At 46.6% G+C, this 18,972-nt stretch overlaps 1 protein-coding gene across 1 annotated transcript; it reads right to left on the minus strand.

Moving 5' to 3' along the window:
- Window positions 1-1,537: 1,537 nt before the first annotated feature.
- LOC123446289 lies at window positions 1,538-2,504 on the minus strand. Its single transcript, XM_045122963.1, has one exon. The coding sequence runs from the start codon at window positions 2,353-2,355 to the stop codon at window positions 1,834-1,836; it is 522 nt and encodes a 173-aa protein (XP_044978898.1). The 5' UTR covers window positions 2,356-2,504; the 3' UTR covers window positions 1,538-1,833.
- Window positions 2,505-18,972: the final 16,468 nt, after the last annotated feature.

The raw sequence follows: 18,972 nt of genomic DNA on the forward strand, positions 1-18,972 counted from the left end.
TCACCATCTCCTATGATGAACCTAGTTTGTTAAAGAAGGCGTTTTTAGACCGCATCAAACCCTTCCAGAAAGGAGAGTCAGTTGGTCGTGCTGTAACCTGAGATAAGGTCTTATTTTGTAAGTACTTATTTGTCAGAATCTGTACCCACATACCTTCTGTTTCCATAGATAGTCTAAACAGCCATTTGCTGAGTAGACATCTATTTTTGGTCTCTAAATTTTTGATTCCTAGACCCCCTTGCTCTTTAGGTCTACAAATAATGTCCCATCTAGTGAGCCTATATTTAGTCCTGACCTCATCCATTTGCCAGAAAAAACGAGATCGATAGAAATCCAACCTTTTTGCAACCCGATAGGTACCTCGAAAAAGGATAAGAGAAACATAGGCATGCTTGTTAACACTGAATTAACAAGTATCAACCGTCCTCCATAGGATAGAAGCTTGCCTTTCCAGCAACTTAATTTTTTTTCAAATCGATCCTCAATGCATTTCCAATCCTTATTCGATAATTTTCGGTAATGAATAGGAATCCCTAAATATGTGAAAGGTAAATTCCCACCTTCACAACCGAACAATTGATTATAAGTGTACTGTTTGTTTTTGGCCTTACCAAAAAAAACAATTCACTTTTATGAAAATTAATCTTCAACCCCGATAGCTGCTCAAATAAGCAAAGGATGAGTTTCATATTTCTAGCTTTTTGCAGATCGTGTTCCATAAAAAAATCGTATCATCTACATATTGTAGAATAGAGACGCCCCCGTCAACAAGATGCGGGATTAGTCCCCCTATCAGGTCCTTCTCGTTGGCACGCTTAATCATAAGTGCCAACATATCAGCAACAATGTTGAATAAAATAGAAGACATTGGATCCCCTTGTCTAGACCCTTCAATGTCTGGAAGAAACGACCCACATCATCATTTACCTTAATACCGAAACTTCCTTTTTTTATAAAACAATCGACATGCTTTCGCCAAAGCTCGTCGAACCCCTTCATGCGCAGGGTTTGCTGCAGAAAGGACCATTTAACTTTATCATACACCTTTTCAAAATCCACTTTAAAGATAACCCCGTCCAGTTTCTTCGAATGAATTTCATGTAAAGTTTTATGCAAGACAACAACCCCTTCTAGGATATTCCGTCCAGTCATAAAAGCTGTTTGCGTAGATTGCACCACCGAATGAGCCATCTTAGTTAGTCTGTCCGTTGCCACCTTTGTGAAAATCTTGAAACTAACATTTAGCAAACAAATTGGACGAAATTGTTCACGTGTCGCCCCCTCTTTCTTTGGTAACAGCGTAATGGTATCAAAATTCAAATGAAAGAGTTGTAGGTGACCAGCAAACAGATCATGAAACATTGTCATGAGATCATTCTTGATAATATGCCAACTTTTACTGTAAAACTCAGCCGGAAACCCATATGACATGTAGTGAAATTTGTTCTTTTTATCTCATGCCCTGTCATTAGTTTCTTTGAGGATGAAAGGGAAATTAAAGGACCTCATAGTATTATATTATCTTGAGAAAAATGGATAAAGAGAATGGGAAAGCATATCATATAAAATCCATCCATAATATGGTACTCCCTCCGTCCCATAATATAAGGGCGTTTTCGACACTAGCATAATACATGAGTAACATAGAGCTATGAAGTACATAAAAGGAGTTTGTGCGGTTGGCTTAGAGGTTTATAAATACCAGGACAACCGTACGCTGCTATATAGGCAGAACTTTGGGCTATCACATTTGAAGTACATAAGCAAATAGTAAAGCACCAGTTCGACGATTATTTTTAGTACTACAAAGGAGCAGGATCGAAGGGCGGCCCCTTAGACGGCAGATGGATCAGTTGTTCTAACAACTCGTGGCGCTCTCTCCATGAGGACCAGTGGTTTTGGTCCGGCACAGTTGGCCTTCTTATTCTCCTTCTCTGGGATATGGAAAGCTGATGCAGGGAAGATCTTAGAAAAGCCGGCAATACTCTTGCAGATGAGCTTACCGGTTGCTGGTTCATCAAGGGAGATCTCCTCCACTGGGAGCCACACCATGAGCTCCCTGGTCTTTATCCCTTTGACCTTCTTGATCCTGCCCTTCTCTGCAAAAGCAGTGATCTCTGTGCCATAAGACACCACCCTTCCTAGGCCCTGGAAGACGTGGTCTATCCTCTTCTTTTGCTTGAGCCAGACATACCCAGTCTCCTCAACATAGCCGCACTCTATGATGTCCTTCAGGGGAAGCAGGCCATTGGGGAGGCCTGCTTCCTTGAGCAGGAGCCTGGTGCACTGCTGGCAAATCTCATCGTCGTAGTACACCTCAGCCTTGGCCTTGAGTTCATCAGCAACAAGAGCCATTGTCTGAGGATGGATGATGTCTCACTTCTCACTCTCGCTCACTCCTCTTTCCCTCTCTCTCTCTCTCTCTTTTTTTTTTTTTTTTTTTTTTTTTTTTTTTTTTTTTTTTGCTCCCAAGCAGTTTTTGAGGCTTAGATGTGTATGGTTTTGTGGTTTGTGCTTCGGAGTTGAAATGGCCACCTTTATATAGGACGTGTCTTTGCAATTGTGCCTTATCTTGCATGAATTTCCCTTCTTGCCATTATCATTCAATGCATTGCAGTGTACCATGCTCATGAAAGCCGTAGGGGTCCTCTTCTGGCGGTGAACTTTTGAAAGGATGTAAAATATCATCTATTCCTGTATCATAGAGAAACTTGACACTCGCATGGATGTATGGGAACATAAATGAACTTTTTGCACTTTTTGGATATAAAAAAAAAATCCTAATGGTAAGAAAAAAACTGGTAATCTAATCCTTAAAAGAAATCTTGGATATTATGTAATGCTCGGACTGTCCGGACTCTTTCCAGCGATTTGGGTTGTTTTTCTTGGTTTACCTTAATTTTAACTGCCTCAACACCAAAAGGTGATATGAAGTGAACAAACCTATAGTTCATCTTTTGTTGTCTTCCTTGTCCTGTATATATAAAACTTATGCATGCTTCCTATTAGTGCTTGACTACCGAGTAAATGGCCACAAAGGTGAGTATTTCATTCTTATCTTCCATTTTCCTTGTGGTTTGGGAACAATAGTCTTATTCAATGTTAGCATTCAATCTTCCTATTGCTAAGCATAAATAAACAAAAACAACAACTTAGTTCTAATAACAAGTTCATTCAGTATGCCTCTCAAAAAAAAAAACTTCATTCAGTATACTATTTGGGTAGTGGGCTTATCAGCTCCTGACTTGGGATTGTTCACTACTTCAGTAATCTAAACGCTATTATATTTCTTTAGAAAGGGAGTACCTAGTAATAGTATCATCCTTTTTATGAGAAAGGTGGAACAAATTTCCAAGCTTGATCTGAGTATATCCATTACAGTTTTATCCTGGCACTTGGGACCTCCTTGCTGCCCTAACTGTGAGCCTGTAAGCTGCCACCCTCCACTGCCCAACACCTGACACTGACAGATTTGCCTTACTCAGTGTCTGGGAAGCACATGGAGGACATTCAATGTTGGAAGACGGAGGCGTGACCTTCAATGTGTTCATGGATAATCTGATGAGTCTGTGGACAGGGCATTTAGTTTCCTAACCTAACATTACGGTAGAGACAATCTTGAGCAGTCCCGAGTTGACTTGGTCTGACGGTGGAGCTTGAGGTCATCACCTTGTGCTAGTATATCACCACTATGTTAGATAACCTATTAGTACAATGTACTCCCTCCGTTCCAAAATATAAGACCTTTTAGGGATTTCACTAGGAGACTACATACGGAGCAAAATGAGTGAATCTATACTTTAAAATATGTCTATGTACATTCATATGTAGTTTATAATGCAATCTCTAAAAGGTCTTATATTTAGGAACGGAGGGAGTAACTGTTTGTCAGTCCAAATGACTGGCCATCTCCTTTTTATCTCTGGAATCTTTGTGTCCATTGCTCATATATGGAGGAAAGATACCTTAAGATTATCTTTTTAGATAGTGAAAAGAATCATCCTCCCAGCAACTACATCATGCGATGCGGACAGCCAAATTTTATTGGAGATATCGTGAGGTCGATGTGTTTTCTATACGCACATCTCAAAATGGTACATATACCTGGTCATGGATTTGATCTAGTGCTAGTTTTAATTGTTTGTATAATTTTGGTGGAAACAGCCAGAAACACATTGAGTTCCTTATGGTTTCAAACTCTGGATGCATTTGGAGCATGTGTTTTTATGCCGAAAAACACACGATGAATCTGGGACGAGGAGTTTTCATGAGTACTCTCTTTTCAGGTATAGTAGGTACATGGTGAATCTGGGATGAAGAGTTTCCATAAGTACTCTCTTTTCAGATATAATAGGTACATGGTTTCTGAACTATTAGCAACTGGTAGAATCGCTGCCTCCAGTCTAGAACTATTATAGCATCTCTAGCAGACAAAATTGTTACAGTATATGTGGATTGCACTAGCTCTTTCCATCAATTCGGACTTTTGGTTGCGTTGGCTAGTGCAAGAAGCTTAACATGGTATTAGAGCTGAGGTCTTGAGTTTAAGTCCTGGTTTTCGTAATTATTAAAAATTGCTGGTAGCCCCCTTTGTGTCCACGTAGATGCCTCTTGACTCATATGTGAGTTTCTTCTATGCTGAAAAAGTGTTTCGAATATTCCCCGTAAACAACTCCGACCTTAATTTTTTTTAAGGGGCACGGTAAACATCCCAACCAAACCTGTGAATATAAGAATTTCGGAGCCAACCTGAAGGTGCCCTGTATATGCGAAAGATCGTTGACGGGAGACCAACTGTCATCCGAACCTTCATAGCTTGCTCCCGGCCATCGCCCTGTTCATCCCTGATCACCGTCCCGTTCGTCCTTGGCCGTCACCATCGCCCCGCCCATCCTTGCGACTACCCTGCCTGCCCTTGCTGGATTAGGCAATGCGGACGGGCTAGCTAGCTTCTGGGTGGATTTAGAAACGAGAGCTAGCTAGCTAACTAACTAGCTCCTAGATGGATTGGCGACCGGAGCTAGCTAGCTAACTAGCTCCTGGATGGATTTGGCAATCGGAGCTAGCCAGCTATGGCGATGGTCGCTTCGTGTGAGTCGCTCTGGACACCTGGGCTTTGTATTTGACCGTTTCATGCGTTCTTCGTCGGTTTTTAGGAGTGAATTTAGTTGACCATGAATATGGGCAAGAGAAAGAAAAAAATGCGGGGAAAGTATAAACGAAAATTTGATTTACAGTTTAATTTTAAAAAATCTGTTCGGCCCTAGCGTTTTCAGTTTCGTGTTTCAAAGGATCTGCTAGAGATGCTCTTAGCCAGGACATTATTGTCGCCATGGTCCTGCATTTGCCTTCATTTCTTCCCTGAGTAATACGGCTGGTGTTTAAGGCCCTACGTTGATCCATTAATTTGAAAGTTATGGGTGTAGACAGTTACATGAGCATTCACGATGTCCCAGCAGCCGGCAATTTTTCTGTTGGATGGATGCCCATGTACACAGATCTGGATTTAGGAGAGATGCATATGAAACGGGAAAAAAAACAGAGGTGGCGGCATGTGCTTACTTATTTGCCTTCATGGTGATGGCGCCCGCTCTCCGGGCTCCGGCTCTCATTATGTTTTTTTATGTTTTTTTATGTGAAAGGCAGGTGCTCTGTCCATTTCATAAAAATGGAAAAAGGAAAAAAACAATGTACAAGAGTTTCATACAAGCTACAAACTAGCCCAAGATTTACATTACAAATCTAACAAAAATGGAACTACGAAGTGAGCTCAAATGCCCAACGCACTTGGTTCAATTCTTCCATGACTAGATAGGAAACATCTAGCACCGAACGCGAGACATCATTGAATATTCGCCTGTTTCGCTCCTTCCAAACATTCTAGAGTACGTAGGTAGTCGCATGACCGAACCTCATGCGAGCAGCCGCGTCACATCCTTGTGTATTGGCATTCCACCACTCCTCTAAGGTGGAGAAAATATGTGCCGCTCCATGGGGGATAGATAACCAAGTGGTCACAATGCCCCAGACCCCACGGGAAAAAAGCACTCCCGTGCGAGGTGCTCATTTGTTTCATATCCAGTGATGCACAACATGCAAACCTCGTCATGAGGCCAACCTCGGATGGCCAAACGATCTGCAGCAAGGGCCTTACGGTGCAGGAGGAGCCACATGAACAACTTGCATATTGGCTCAGCCTTTGTGCCCCAAACCTTCGTAGCCAAAAAAGGGATTGTGGCACCAGCAAATTGGAGCTGGTAAGCGGAGGAGGCCGAGTACGAACCCGAAGAGGAAGCAGTCCACAAAATGGTATCATCAGCAACAGGGTCAAGCTGGATGTCCTGCAGCAAGGACCAAAGAGTGATATATTCTCGAATCTATAAGGTGGTGGTAATATTCCGAAGTGATCAGATCCATCGGTTGCCCCAAAGTTCGTTCATAACCAACGAGGCGCAAGCAGAAAAATTGACGGCGCAATGTCTTTTGGGGCACTTCCGTCCAACCATCTGTCAAACCAAAAGCTTGCTTTGGATCCATTTCCCAGAGTGATGGTAGTTGATGCCCTAAAAAGAGCCATATCTTTTTCATTACAAGGTAGATCAAACCCTGCCCAAGGCCTATTTGGGGCGATCCATTTGATCCAAGGCCAACGGAGACGAAGGGCACGTCCAAATTTGTCTAAATCAAGCACACCGAGCCCTCCAAACTTCTTCGGCCTACATACCATGTCCCAGTTAACTAAGGAGTGTCCACCACATGCATGTTCACCATTGTCGCCATTCTAAATAAAGGCCCGCCTTATTTTGTCAAATTTTTTCGGGCCCACTTGGGAAGTTGAATGACAAACATGTGAAAAATGCCAACCGCAGTGAGGACGGATTTTGCAAGAACTACGTGTCCCGCACGAGCGAAATTTCTTCCCATCCATGGTTGGAGCTTTGCACCAATCTTGTCAATCAGGGGTTGCAACTCAACTTTTCTGAGCTTTCGGAAGTGCAATGGGAGGCCTAGGTATGTGCAAGGAAAGGTCCCCAGCTTTGCAGGGAACTGGAGAAGGCATTCCTGAAGGTCATTGTTGTTGCACCGGATCGGGAAAATATCAGTTTTTTCCATGTTGGCAAGCAGGCCGCTAGCAGCCCCGAATACCCTCAAGATCCCGACAATAGCGCGCATCTCATCAATGTTCGGGTTTGCAAAAATGGCAGCATCATCCGCATACGAAGACATCCTATAGAGCCCGTTCTTGGCTTTGATAGGCTTGAGGAGACCTATCTCAGACGCACGCATAAAAAGCCTTGGCAAGGGGTCAATGGCAAGGATGAAGAGCATGGGGGAGAGGGGGTCCCCTTGGTGGAGGCCACGTTTGTGACGAAAAGACTTGTCCGGCTTCCCATTCAGGAGCACTTTAGAATTTGTCGTGGTGAAGAGAGTGCAAAGCCAGTTTCTGTATCTTTGACCAAATCCCAAAGCAGTGAGCACCTCCAACAGAAAAGGCCAACTCACCGAGTCAAAAGCCTTAGAAATGTCAAGCTTAATGAACTGGCCCGAGATTTTTTTCCGGTGAAGACCATGAAGAATGTTTCTGATATGAAGGAAATTTTCATGGATACAACGTCGCTTGATGAAAGCACTCTGGCTCACAGAGACAAGATCTTGTAGGAAAGGCGTCGTTCGCATGGCCAGAAGCTTTGCAAAAATCTTTGCAAAATTATGGACCAAGCTAAGGGGGTGAAACTGGTCCACCCTCAAAGCCCCATCTTTCTTTGGGAGCAAGACGATGTTCGCTGAGTTAAGCAAACCCAAGCAGGAGCCGCCCATATTGGCAACATGATCAATGGCGGCGCGGATGTCACCCTTGATGGCGTCCCAACATACACGAAAGAACAACTCAATGAAACCGTCATGCCCCGGAGCATTCTCTGTTGGCATGGAAAAAATTGCGGCCTTTACCTCTTCCTCACTGAAATTCCCCTCGAGAGCCGACGGATCAGAAGGAGCATATCCAAGAGCCTCAAAATTAAGGCACACACTGCGAGGGAAGTTTGTGCCCAGATGGTTTTGGAAGTGGTCTAGAATCACACGTACCTTGTCCTCCGAACACACGGCGACGCCGTCATCAGTCTAGAGCACGTCAATGAATTTTTTCTTCGACGACCATTGGCGCGGATGTGGAAGAGACGCGTGTTCGCATCTCCAACCCGAATCCCAATCAGCCTTGAGCGTTGACGACGTTGCATCTTGAGAATGACTGCCAACCCCTCAAAAAAGACTTTTGAGTTCCACTCGCAAGGCAAACTCCTCGGCAGTGAGCGGTCGTGTCTCCATGGCAACATCAAGACGACCAATAATCTCCGACGCCACAACCATTTGCATGTCAATGTTTCCATAGTTTTGTCGGTGCCACTTTTTGAGGGCCTTCGCAGTGCGAGACCGTTTTATATGGAGCCTACGCAATGCGTCTGTCGTGTGAATATTCTTCCACCAAGCAGAGGTGACAACATCCTTGAAGCCCTGCATTGACGACCAGAAGGATTCAAATCTGAAGGCACGTGACTTGGGATGGTCAACTGCACCGCGAAGGAGGAGAGGGCAGTGGTCGGACGCCACGACCGGTAGGGCTCGAAAGTGTGAGGTAGGAAAAAGAACATCCCAAGCGGTGGAGCAAAAGCAACGGTCAATTTTTGTCATGATGGGGTTTTGCTGCTCATTTGACCACGTGTATCTCCTGCCCGAGAGGTTTATTTCCTTGATCTTGAGGGCATCAAGTGCCGCCTTGAACCCACCCATGAGGCGACGATTTAAGTTGGAGTTGTTTTTGTCAGAAGCCTTGTAAATCAGGTTGAAATCGCCCAAAATAAGCCACAAGTCTCGCTGCAAGGAAGCCATTCCATTTAGCTCGTCAATGAAAGCAATTTTTTCATCATCTCCCTAGGGGCCATAGACCCCGGTGAGGAGCCATTGAATCCCCTCCTCTTTCATTTTTATGGTGACTAACAAAGTGTTGGTAGTAAGTGTGGGGAGTGAAAGATCGAAAAAAGACAAGGACACGGCGATTATAATCCCCCCACGTGTGCCAGTAGCAGGGAGGTAGGCGCACTGATCAACAAATTTTGTCCCAAGCACCTCCAAAATGAGATTATCGTCAACAATTGCTAGCTTTGATTCCTGGAGGCAAACAATGTTGCAGGCAGAATCATCCACGATCTTGCGAACAGTGGTGCGACGAGCAGGAGCATTGAGTCCGTGCACATTCCAACAAAGTACCTTCACATTGTGTTGAGCCATGGGATTAACTGGGAATAACCAAAACAACAATACACATCCATCCAGGACAAACCACGACCACTATTTTTAGCGAGAGGAAATGCGTTGGCAGGAACAATTTCCTTCCAACGTCGCCACAAACGGACGCAGCACAAGGGACACATGCTGCTCAGACATAGCAGCATTGCACACACAAGGTCACCCAGGGAAATTACAACCAGCACCGGAACAGTTAGTTTGCAACAGCTGCCACAAGTGGCAAAGCAGTTGGCAGCTTCTTCGCCTTTTTCATCTTGTTCACCGCCTTGGTCATGCCCTGGATCGCCCTAGTCGCCATGGGAGAGAGAGGACCATCAAACAGGGCCTCGTAACGCTTTGCAGCCACCTCGTTGTAAGGTTCTCCAGGCTCGAGCAGACCGAGACGACGCGCGAGCAGTTCCTCTGCAGCCTTCTCTCTTGACAGCACCGCCGGCTTGGATGCCAACCTCGAGCTACGCCTCAGCTCAGACTGCGAGGCAAGGTATTTATTTTTGCTCGTCAAAGGTGTCAAAACATCGGAGAAAGGCGCAACCAGGATGGCATATGGCAGTGTGCGCGTAATCCCAGTGATGAATGCCTCCAGGGGCTCAGCAAGGACAACAATGGGAGTAGTAGCATCAACATGAAGACCAGCAACAAGTTCTTCAAAGGTTGGAGTGGCTTGTGCAGCGCTGGAGGCAGCAACAGACAGGGAGCCGTCGTTGCTTCCCAGCGTAGCCACTGGGTCTAGAGCAGGCAGTACACAACCAACAACTTTTGCTTCAAAAATTGGGGTGGCTTGTGCAGCGCTGGAGGCAGCAACACACAATAAAGCCACTGGATCTTCAGCAGACAGAACACACAAGGAGGAGACGAGGTGAACACTAGGAGTGGGTGGGCTCGGGCTTGGCGCGCGTCGGATCAGGACAGCAGGGGAGCAAGCGCCCAAGGCGGCGGCCTTGGCCTTGGTCACTGGCATCTAATGCACACGTGCAGTGTGCCCCATCCGACGGAGACGTCGGCCTTGGCGGGCAGCAGAGGAATCCGTGGCTCTCATTATGTAACTACACAAGTAGATAGTGCAGTACTGCTCCACAGTATTGCTCTAGTTTCCTGCCAGGGATTCACTGATGATTGGTAAAAGATAATAGAATAAGGCGCAATATGCATGTTGTGTATGTCTTCTAAAATTATTTCAGTTGCTTGCACCAGATGGAATGGTGATACTCTTGGAGAAGATGAGCAATGATGGAGACATTAGGATAGAATAGCCATTGCAGCTGCATTACCTTAATAACTTGTGGTTGCGGAAAGTAAAATTAGCTAAGAGCATCTCCAACCGGACCCCTAATTTTCCTAAATGCCACGATGGGCAACCAAAAACAACCATTCAGCAGGACCCCTTAAATCCAGCCCACACGCTTGAGCTGTCCGACACCCCTCATATTCAGTTCATATGTGGGCTGGATTTGAGGATGGCCGGATGCGTTCGTCACGTTAGACGACCCATCTCGAGACCACAAAATCTTACACATATCCCCACCCTAGAGCAAACCCTAGCTTTAGTGCACTCCACTCACTCACCCACCCTCCCCAACCCCCTATATGCAGATCCTGTTCACACTTCTTCCGGAAACCCTCGACATGGATATGAGCGCATTTGAGTCTGGCCACTCCATCTCCATTGACTAGTAAATGTTCGGCTCGCGGTCTACCAGTCCTTGGAGGATAGCCGAACTTCCTCGTCGAAGTCGGTCCATCGCAGATCTTGTAGTCGAGGGCCCTCTCAGTCCCTCCGGATGGCATCCAGTGGTGGCGCTGCATCCGACGCAAGCTCGTGTCGCATGTCTGTGCCTCACCACATAAGGCGTGTCTCGAGAGGAGGGCCTCACTCGCGGTTGAGAGAGCCTCTGAAGTAGTCTGGCGATGGGTCATTATTGTTGGTGCAGCCGAGTTCCTGCACCTAGCTCTCTCTTGCTCTCTCACAGCTGGAGGTAGAAGAAGGACGGGAGAAGAAGCAGCACGGAGACGCAACAGTTTTTCTTCCGAGCGCACAAACGCTGCCGCCGCACGTACGGCCTATATTCCCTCGAGCAACAAACTCGATGCCACACCATTACAACGACGCTGCAGCGCATATATACTTGGGCCAGTGCTTGGCCACGACCCACACGCCTCTACCCACTTCCGCGCTTCGTTCGGCCCGCTTTGGACGCGCCCGCGACGCACTCCTCGCGCGCACACCGCGCCGAGCCCTCCACGAACTAGCGCATGCGCTCTGCCTAGATCGCTAACGGCCTGGTCTACACACACGCACGGTGCACACTCTCGCCTGCACCCGACGCACACACACACTCGGGTGTTGTCCCCGGCTCGCACCCGACGCGTCCAGCGTGCACGCACACGCTCGCGCCGAGCCCAGCCGCGACTTATTCCTAACATTCACCCCCTAAGCCGAGGCTCAGAGGAGTGCAGGGCTGTCGACATCGTCAACGCCGTTCGCCAGCAGTGCTTGCTCCGCCGCCGCTGCCTCCTTCCTTGGCCTGGTGCAGTCGCGCTTGAAGTGTCCCCTCTGCCCGTAGTTGTAGCAGCGTCCACGCCGTCCTCTTCCGCCGCCCGACGCCTCGCTCCGCTGGTCGTCGTCGTTGCGAGCACCGCGTCACCCTCGCTCCCGTGCACGCCACTGCTCCATGGTGAGCATGAGATGTTCACCGCCACGCTCGCCGCCGTCCTGTCCCCGACGCTGGACTCGCTCCTCGAACGCACGCAGCCGTCCGACCGCCTCGTCGAACGCCATGGTCGCCGTGTCGCAGAACTGTTCGATGCCGGCAACGACGGGGAAGAGGCGATCCGGCACGGTGTCCAGTAGCTTTTTCACCAGCGCCTCGTCGTCCAGTGTCTCCCCGAGACTCGCGTAGCGCGCCGCCATCCCGACAAGCCTTCCAGCGTACACCTCCAGGGTTTCGCCGTCCGCCATCTTCGCGCGATCGAAATCTCCTCGCAGCGTCGCCAGCCTCGCCGCGCGCACCCAATCGGCGTCGACGAACCTCACCTTCAGGGAGTCCCATACCTCCCTGGCGGTGAGCTTCGTCGCCACCTGCAGCAGTACATCCTCCGGCAGCGCCCCGAGGAGCAGTGCCCGCGCCGCCTTGTCCTTCCGCGCCTCCACCGCCGCCTCGCCCCGGCGCCACCGCCTCCCACACGGTGTGGACGTCGAGAATCGCCTGCACCTTGATCGCCCACACCGTGTAGTTGTCTGGCGTGAGCATCGGTATCGCCATCGACACCGATCCGCTCGCGCCGCCGCCGTGTGGGACGAGCGCCATGGTCCGCAGTGATCTCCTGAACTGAAGCTCTGTATACCAATTGTTAGTGCAGCCGAGTTCCTGCACCTAGCTCTATCTTGCTCTCTCACAGCTGGAGGTAGAAGAAGGACGGGAGAAGAAGCAGCAGGGAGACGCAGCAGTTTTTCTTCCCAGCGCACAAACGCTGCCGCCGCACGTACGGCCTATATTCCCTCGAGCAATAAACTCGATGCCACACCATTACAACGACGCTGCAACACATATATACTTGGGCCAGCGCTTGGCCACGAATTGCACGCCTCTACCCACTTCCGCGCTTCGTTCGGCCCGCTCTGGACGCGCCCGCGACGCGCTCCTCGCGCGCACACCGCGCCGAGCCCTCCACGAACTAGTGCATGCGCTCCGCCTAGATCGCCAACGGCCTGGTCTACACACACACGCACGGTGCACACTCTCGCCTGCACCCGACGCACACACACACTCGGGTGCTGTCCCCGGCTCGCACCCGACGCGTCCAGCGTGCACGCACACGCTCGCGCCGAGCCCAGCCGCGGCTTATTCCTAACAATTATCGCCACAATGTTGGGCTCAGAGTACCAGGTCAATGACAACAATGCGCAATGGCACCGATGCACTGGATGCTACCATTGCGACAGTGTGCCTGGGGTCAAGGGACAACATGCGTGACAAAGGGAGAACGTGTGTCGCGAAGCGGCGGCTGGCAACGAGGATGCCCATGCCTAGATCTCGGCAAAACGGCAAGCCGAGACCACACATGACTTTGAGGTGGCACAAACTGAAGTCGTCCATGCCCTTGCTAGACTTCCCCGCAAAGAGGGGCTATAGTCGTAGGCCTAGTAACTATGGCCCTTGTAATTTCTCCTTAAAAAGTACAAGAAAATTATCAAAGTGCATCATTCAAAGTACTTATCCCGAGGCATAATGCGATGCTAGCTCCGCCTTTGTGTAAAACTATGTGAAGTGGGAAGTACGTGTGTTGAAGAATATGAGAAGAACTGTGGAGGCGGACAAATCCACAAATACATCACCATGTCCGGTCGGGATGCTCTAATACACAAACAATTTGTGTGACATTATTTTTAAACAAAAGAGTTTGACAATATGACACAGGATTGCTAAATCTCAATCAAATGAAACTTAATAATAATAAAAGGATGCCACTACACAATGGCGCCACATGCGTGCGTTCCCGTGCGATGGATGTTAGTCACCTGACAAATCACGTTTTAGCGCGCATCGGCAATAGAAAACGGTCGCTCCTACAGTAGTTAGATTAAGTATAATAGGACACACTCAACAGGCTATAAGCCATCACTAATCATCCAGCTAGAGGAGAGAGAATAGAGGAAAGAGAAGGGAGTGGACGCTTCAGATTACCCACAATGGACATGTGTCACCTAGACGAAAAAGATGATGTGACGGTTAATTAATGTGGAAAGAGACAAATTAAGTAACATAGCTAGTTACTTATATTATGAGTAACATCACATGTATCAAGACAAGATGAGTCTTTGCTGGTTGTAATGGGTAGTATCATATACTAGCATCATGCATATGATATTAGTGTATAATACTACATTCGTAATGCATAGTATCATGTGCTAGTATCATAAAATAGTTCATTTATTGCCATGCATGACACATAGTAGCACAACATTTAATGATACGGTGTCATAATATGATACTCAACCATCTTTTTCCTCATTTAGGTCCTGTTTGAAACCACTCAGATTATATAATCCAGTTTTTATAATCTATTCTGTATCAAACAGGATAGATTATGATCTAGATTATAAGAACTAGATGGATAGATTATTAAAAACTCACAATCTACTCTACCCCAGCTAAAATCAGATTATGGATTACTAATGACCCGTTACACTAGTAGAAAATAGGGCTTTGGTTCGGGCCTGGCCAGCCCATTAGTCCCGGTTCTTCACGAACCGGGACCCATGGGGGGCATTAGTCTCGGTTCATGAGCCCAGGGGGCCGGCCGGGGCCTCGTGGGCATTGGTCCCGGTTCGTGTGGACCCATTTGTCCCGGTTCTAGGCACGAACTGGGACCAATGGGCCGCGCTCGTGGCCGACATCCATTGGTACCGGTTCATGCCTTGATCCGGTTTAGAAGGGGGGGCTTTAGCCCCGGTTTATACCACGAACCGGGACAAATAATTTGCCTATATATACCCATCGCCGCGGCAGAGCACTCTATTTTTTCTGGCCGGCGATGGGAGGGCATTTGGGTGCTCTAGCTTACCTCCTATGCACATGAGGTGTTCGATGAAATGCCCGAGCCACACTAGTTAAGTTTTCTCCTCTCGAAGCTCGACCTCGGAGCTCCATTTTTCCCGAGACTTGTCTATATTTAGCGGTCCATCATGCCCCGTCCCCGTTTTCACCGCTGGGGCACGTCCATGTGTACGTCCGCAATGTCGTGTGCAAGCTCCTCCGCAGACAGTGAGGTAAGTCGATTTGGATTTTTGGTTGACATTGGATTTGGGGATTTCTCATCTAGGGTTTCGTGGGATGGGCCGTAATATGCGCCTTTCTGGCTCGTAGGTGGATGGCTGCGGGATTGTGCAGTTCCAATCCGAATTTTTCATTCCCAATCCAAGTTTCTACGGCCTTGAGGAGCGCTCGAATCACCGTTGCCCGGGGCATGGGCTAATTCCTGCTCGCCGTGTTTCTTGGGGTGGAGCAAGCACGGGAAGAAGGTTTTTGGGTTGTCCACTCGATGTAATTCCTCAAAACATCATTTGGTACTCTGTTTTCATCGATTTATTGCAAAGTTATGAATTTCACCTAATTATGTGAACTCTGATTTAACAGCTTCCTGATGAGTGTGATTGGGTTGTTTGGATTGACCCCCCTCCCACTGAGCTAGTGGGGCAAGCTTTTGAGGAGCTCCATGGTGGCCTTGAACGTTGTTGGATCAAAGCTAGTAGGATGGAGAAGAAGGTTATGGATCTGAACAATGAAAACAAGAAAATGCAATTGAAGTTGCAGAAAAGGAATGAGCTCATGGAAACAATTTGTTCTTGGCATCATCATTGTGGCTAGTTTAGTTTCTATTTGATCTAAGCAAACCAATTAAGTGGCAGTCTCTGTGTTATGTTTCTGCTAGTGTGTTGTGCCCTAGATGTAATTCTATCATTTGTACACTGTTGTGAACTTGAACAAATGTAATGTTGTGCCCTAGATGTAATGGATATCATGTGTTGTGTTAAAATTGTCACCACTGCCAACTTGGAACCTTTTTAGAGTTCATTTCAAATGCTTTTCAATTTTATGGTCTTATAGCTCAAAATAATCAGTAAATGCATGAAAAATAACAAATGATGTCAGAAATGGTTGTAAATTGTCGATGTGGCTTTGAATGGTGCATTTTGAACACAGAAAAACTATGGAGTTGAAATAAGTTCAAAAAAATGAAATCCCTTTGTAACAGACGAGTTTCCGTATGAAACCCTGATACTTCGAAAGAGATTGTCCGTTTTGTACACGAAGTGCATCCAGTTTTTGCCGTAACCCTCTCAACTTTCTCGCACATGCTATGTGGGTGAAATGATGATACCATGCCAACTTGGAACCTTTTGAGAGTTCATTTCAAATGCTTTTCAATTTCATGGTCTTATAGCTCACCTGCACGTTGCTTAGCTTCACGCCAACGTGCAGATGAGCACTGCGCTTCTCCCTTCATCGTCTCTACACTCAGGGCTTATAAACCGCTGCGAGTGCCTCTCGCTTAGCGAGGTGGGACTAAAAAACAGTTGCAGAAAGAATCAACTAAAAAACTCTTTTACCGGTTCATGCCACGAACCGGTACTAAAAGGTGCTCGTGGGGCCCTAGCCTTAAAACCTGTACCAAATAAAATGCCTTTGTAACAGCCTTAGAACTAGTACTAAAGGAATCAACTAAAAAGCTTTTATAAACCTCTAGTATTATTGAAACTAAAATTATATAGAATTTTGTTACAAACTTTAATAGCAAAAAGAATTATCATAAAAGAAAATAAATAAGTAATTAGAATTTTGTTCAAAACATTAAAAGCAAAAATAATAATCATAAAAGAAAATAAATAAGTAATTAGAATTTTGTTACAAACTTTAATAGCAAAAAAGAATTATCGTAAAAGAAAATAAATAAGTAATTAGAAACAAAAAAGAATGCAAAAAACATGATTTTTTTTTTTAGAAACAGTGCCACCTACAGGGCCACCACGGCCTGCATACGACTAGAAACCCATTACTAGGGGGAGGATGCAGGCCCGCAGTAGGCCCAATAGGCCCACAAGCACAGAGAGTGATTTTAGGCCCGTAAACCTGTAGTAGAGAGGAGCTCGAAGTGGTTGGTTTGGCAGGGCTTATAAACCACTCCGAGCCCCTCTCGACTAGCGAGGTGGGACTAAACATAGCACCGCACCGCGCCAGCACACGCCCTTTGGTCCCGGTTGGTGCCACCAACCGGGACTAAAGGGGTGCATTGGTACCGGTTGGTTGGTACCGGTTGGTGGCACCAACCGGGACCAAAGTTCTCTGTTTCCCGCCCTTTGGGCTGCTGAAAAGAGGCCTTTGGTCCCGGTTGGGGCCACCAACCGGGACCAAAGGTCTGTGTTTCCCGCCCTTTGGGCTGCTGAAAAGAGGCCTTTGGTCCCGGTTAGTGCCATGAACCGGGACCAATGCTCCGCCTATATAAAAAGCACCCGCGAAAATTTGGTTCAGTTCTTCCCCGCCGTCCGACGCCGCCAGGCTGCCTGTCCGTCTCCGCCTCGCCGTCGCCGTCGTCGCCCCGCGCCGCCCCGACGCCGTCCCGCGCCGCCTCGACGCCGTCGCCGCCCCCTGCCCCCCGCCCCGTGCCCCGCGACGCCGCCGGCCCCTGCCCGTCGCCGCCCCTCCCGGCCCGTGCCGCACCTCACCGTCGACCGTCACCGCGCCGCCCCGCCCCGCGCCGCACCTCGCCGTCGCCGTCGCCGTCGCCGTCCCCGACACCGTCGCCGTGAGCAAAGATTTTTTTTGTGTTAAAAGATTTTTTGGGGTGATATTATTGTTGAATATGCATGTGTGTATGTTCATATATATGCAAAGATCGAATTTGTCAAATTTTTATGATTTTTTTCTGTTCATAGAATTTTTCTGATTTTTTTCTGTTGTAATTTTGTTCATAGAATTTTAATGATTTTTTTGTTCATAGTATTTTCTTTGTCAATTTATGTATATGTTCATATTGTGTATGTATAGGGAAATTGTGCATGATCAAAGTCATTTATGAATATGTTCATATTTGGAATACAGGAAAAAGAAAAAAAATAAGAAGAGAAAGTATTTAATATAGTTAGTTAGAAAAATAATAGAACTATAGTTAAACTAGTTTATTTTTAGTAAGAACTACTTTATTTTATTTATAACAAGTGCTTCATATATAATTGAACTAGCTAGTTGATTTAATAAACCGCTTTATTTTACTATATGTAGAAGTAGTTTGTTTTTAGTAAGTACTACTTTATTTATATATAGTAAGTGCTTAGTAGTTGAAATAGTTGATTTAATTAATAAAACTACTTTATTTAACTATATATAGAAGTAGTTCCCGCATCGACGTCGACTTGTTGTTATATATAATGTGACACACTTTATTTAACTATGTATGATGATGATTAATTAGTAGGACTTGTTGTTATATATGATGATGCATGATGCGAGCATGAAGAGTTATTATATATAGATGTTCAATTCTTTCGATATATATAGTGTGTCACGATTATATTGTTGTTTACACACATTTACCACATTAAAACAAGAAATGTCTGACGATGGATATTGCGAGTGTGAATATTGCGGTGACTCTCGGGGTATGTGCGACATGCCTCACCTGCGAGACGATAGGTTCTTCAGCATGAAGCTTGACGAGAAAGGCAATATGTACCTCCCTTGCCATCCAAGAAGATATGTGTTTGAGAGGCTCGGTTTCGAAGACCACGAGAGAATTGAGACGAGGAGCGCTAAGCTGAGGACTATACATGGTCACACATTTGTTATCCAAGTATTTAATTCAGTTTTTCAAACAGAATTTGGGTGCCCAAAGTGGGAAGATCTTTGCAAGGCATATGGATTTCAGAAGGGAATGGAAATCACCTTCGATCTTCGTCCTGAAGATAATATGCCAGACAACATCGACATTTGGGTGGTTGTCGATGATATGCTTCCTGTTTTTCCTCCATGTGAGTTTCTCAACCATATTTGTCAAATAATTTGCATTTATATTTATAAATAGTTGGTGTAGTCAACCTGTTTTCCTCTCGCAATTTACATGTCATGTGGTGTTCATCGTCTATTAAATCTTTGGCCACACGTTGCAGGTTCCTAG

Source organism: Hordeum vulgare, chromosome 4H, assembly GCF_904849725.1.
Source record: "Hordeum vulgare subsp. vulgare chromosome 4H, MorexV3_pseudomolecules_assembly, whole genome shotgun sequence".
Taxonomy (NCBI): Eukaryota; Viridiplantae; Streptophyta; class Magnoliopsida; order Poales; family Poaceae; genus Hordeum; species Hordeum vulgare.

Excerpts from the sequence above, each read along its gene's own strand:
- LOC123446289 (XM_045122963.1), bottom strand. The coding sequence starts at position 2,355 with ATGGCTCTTGTTGCTGATGAACTCAAGGCCAAGGCTGAGGTGTACTAC.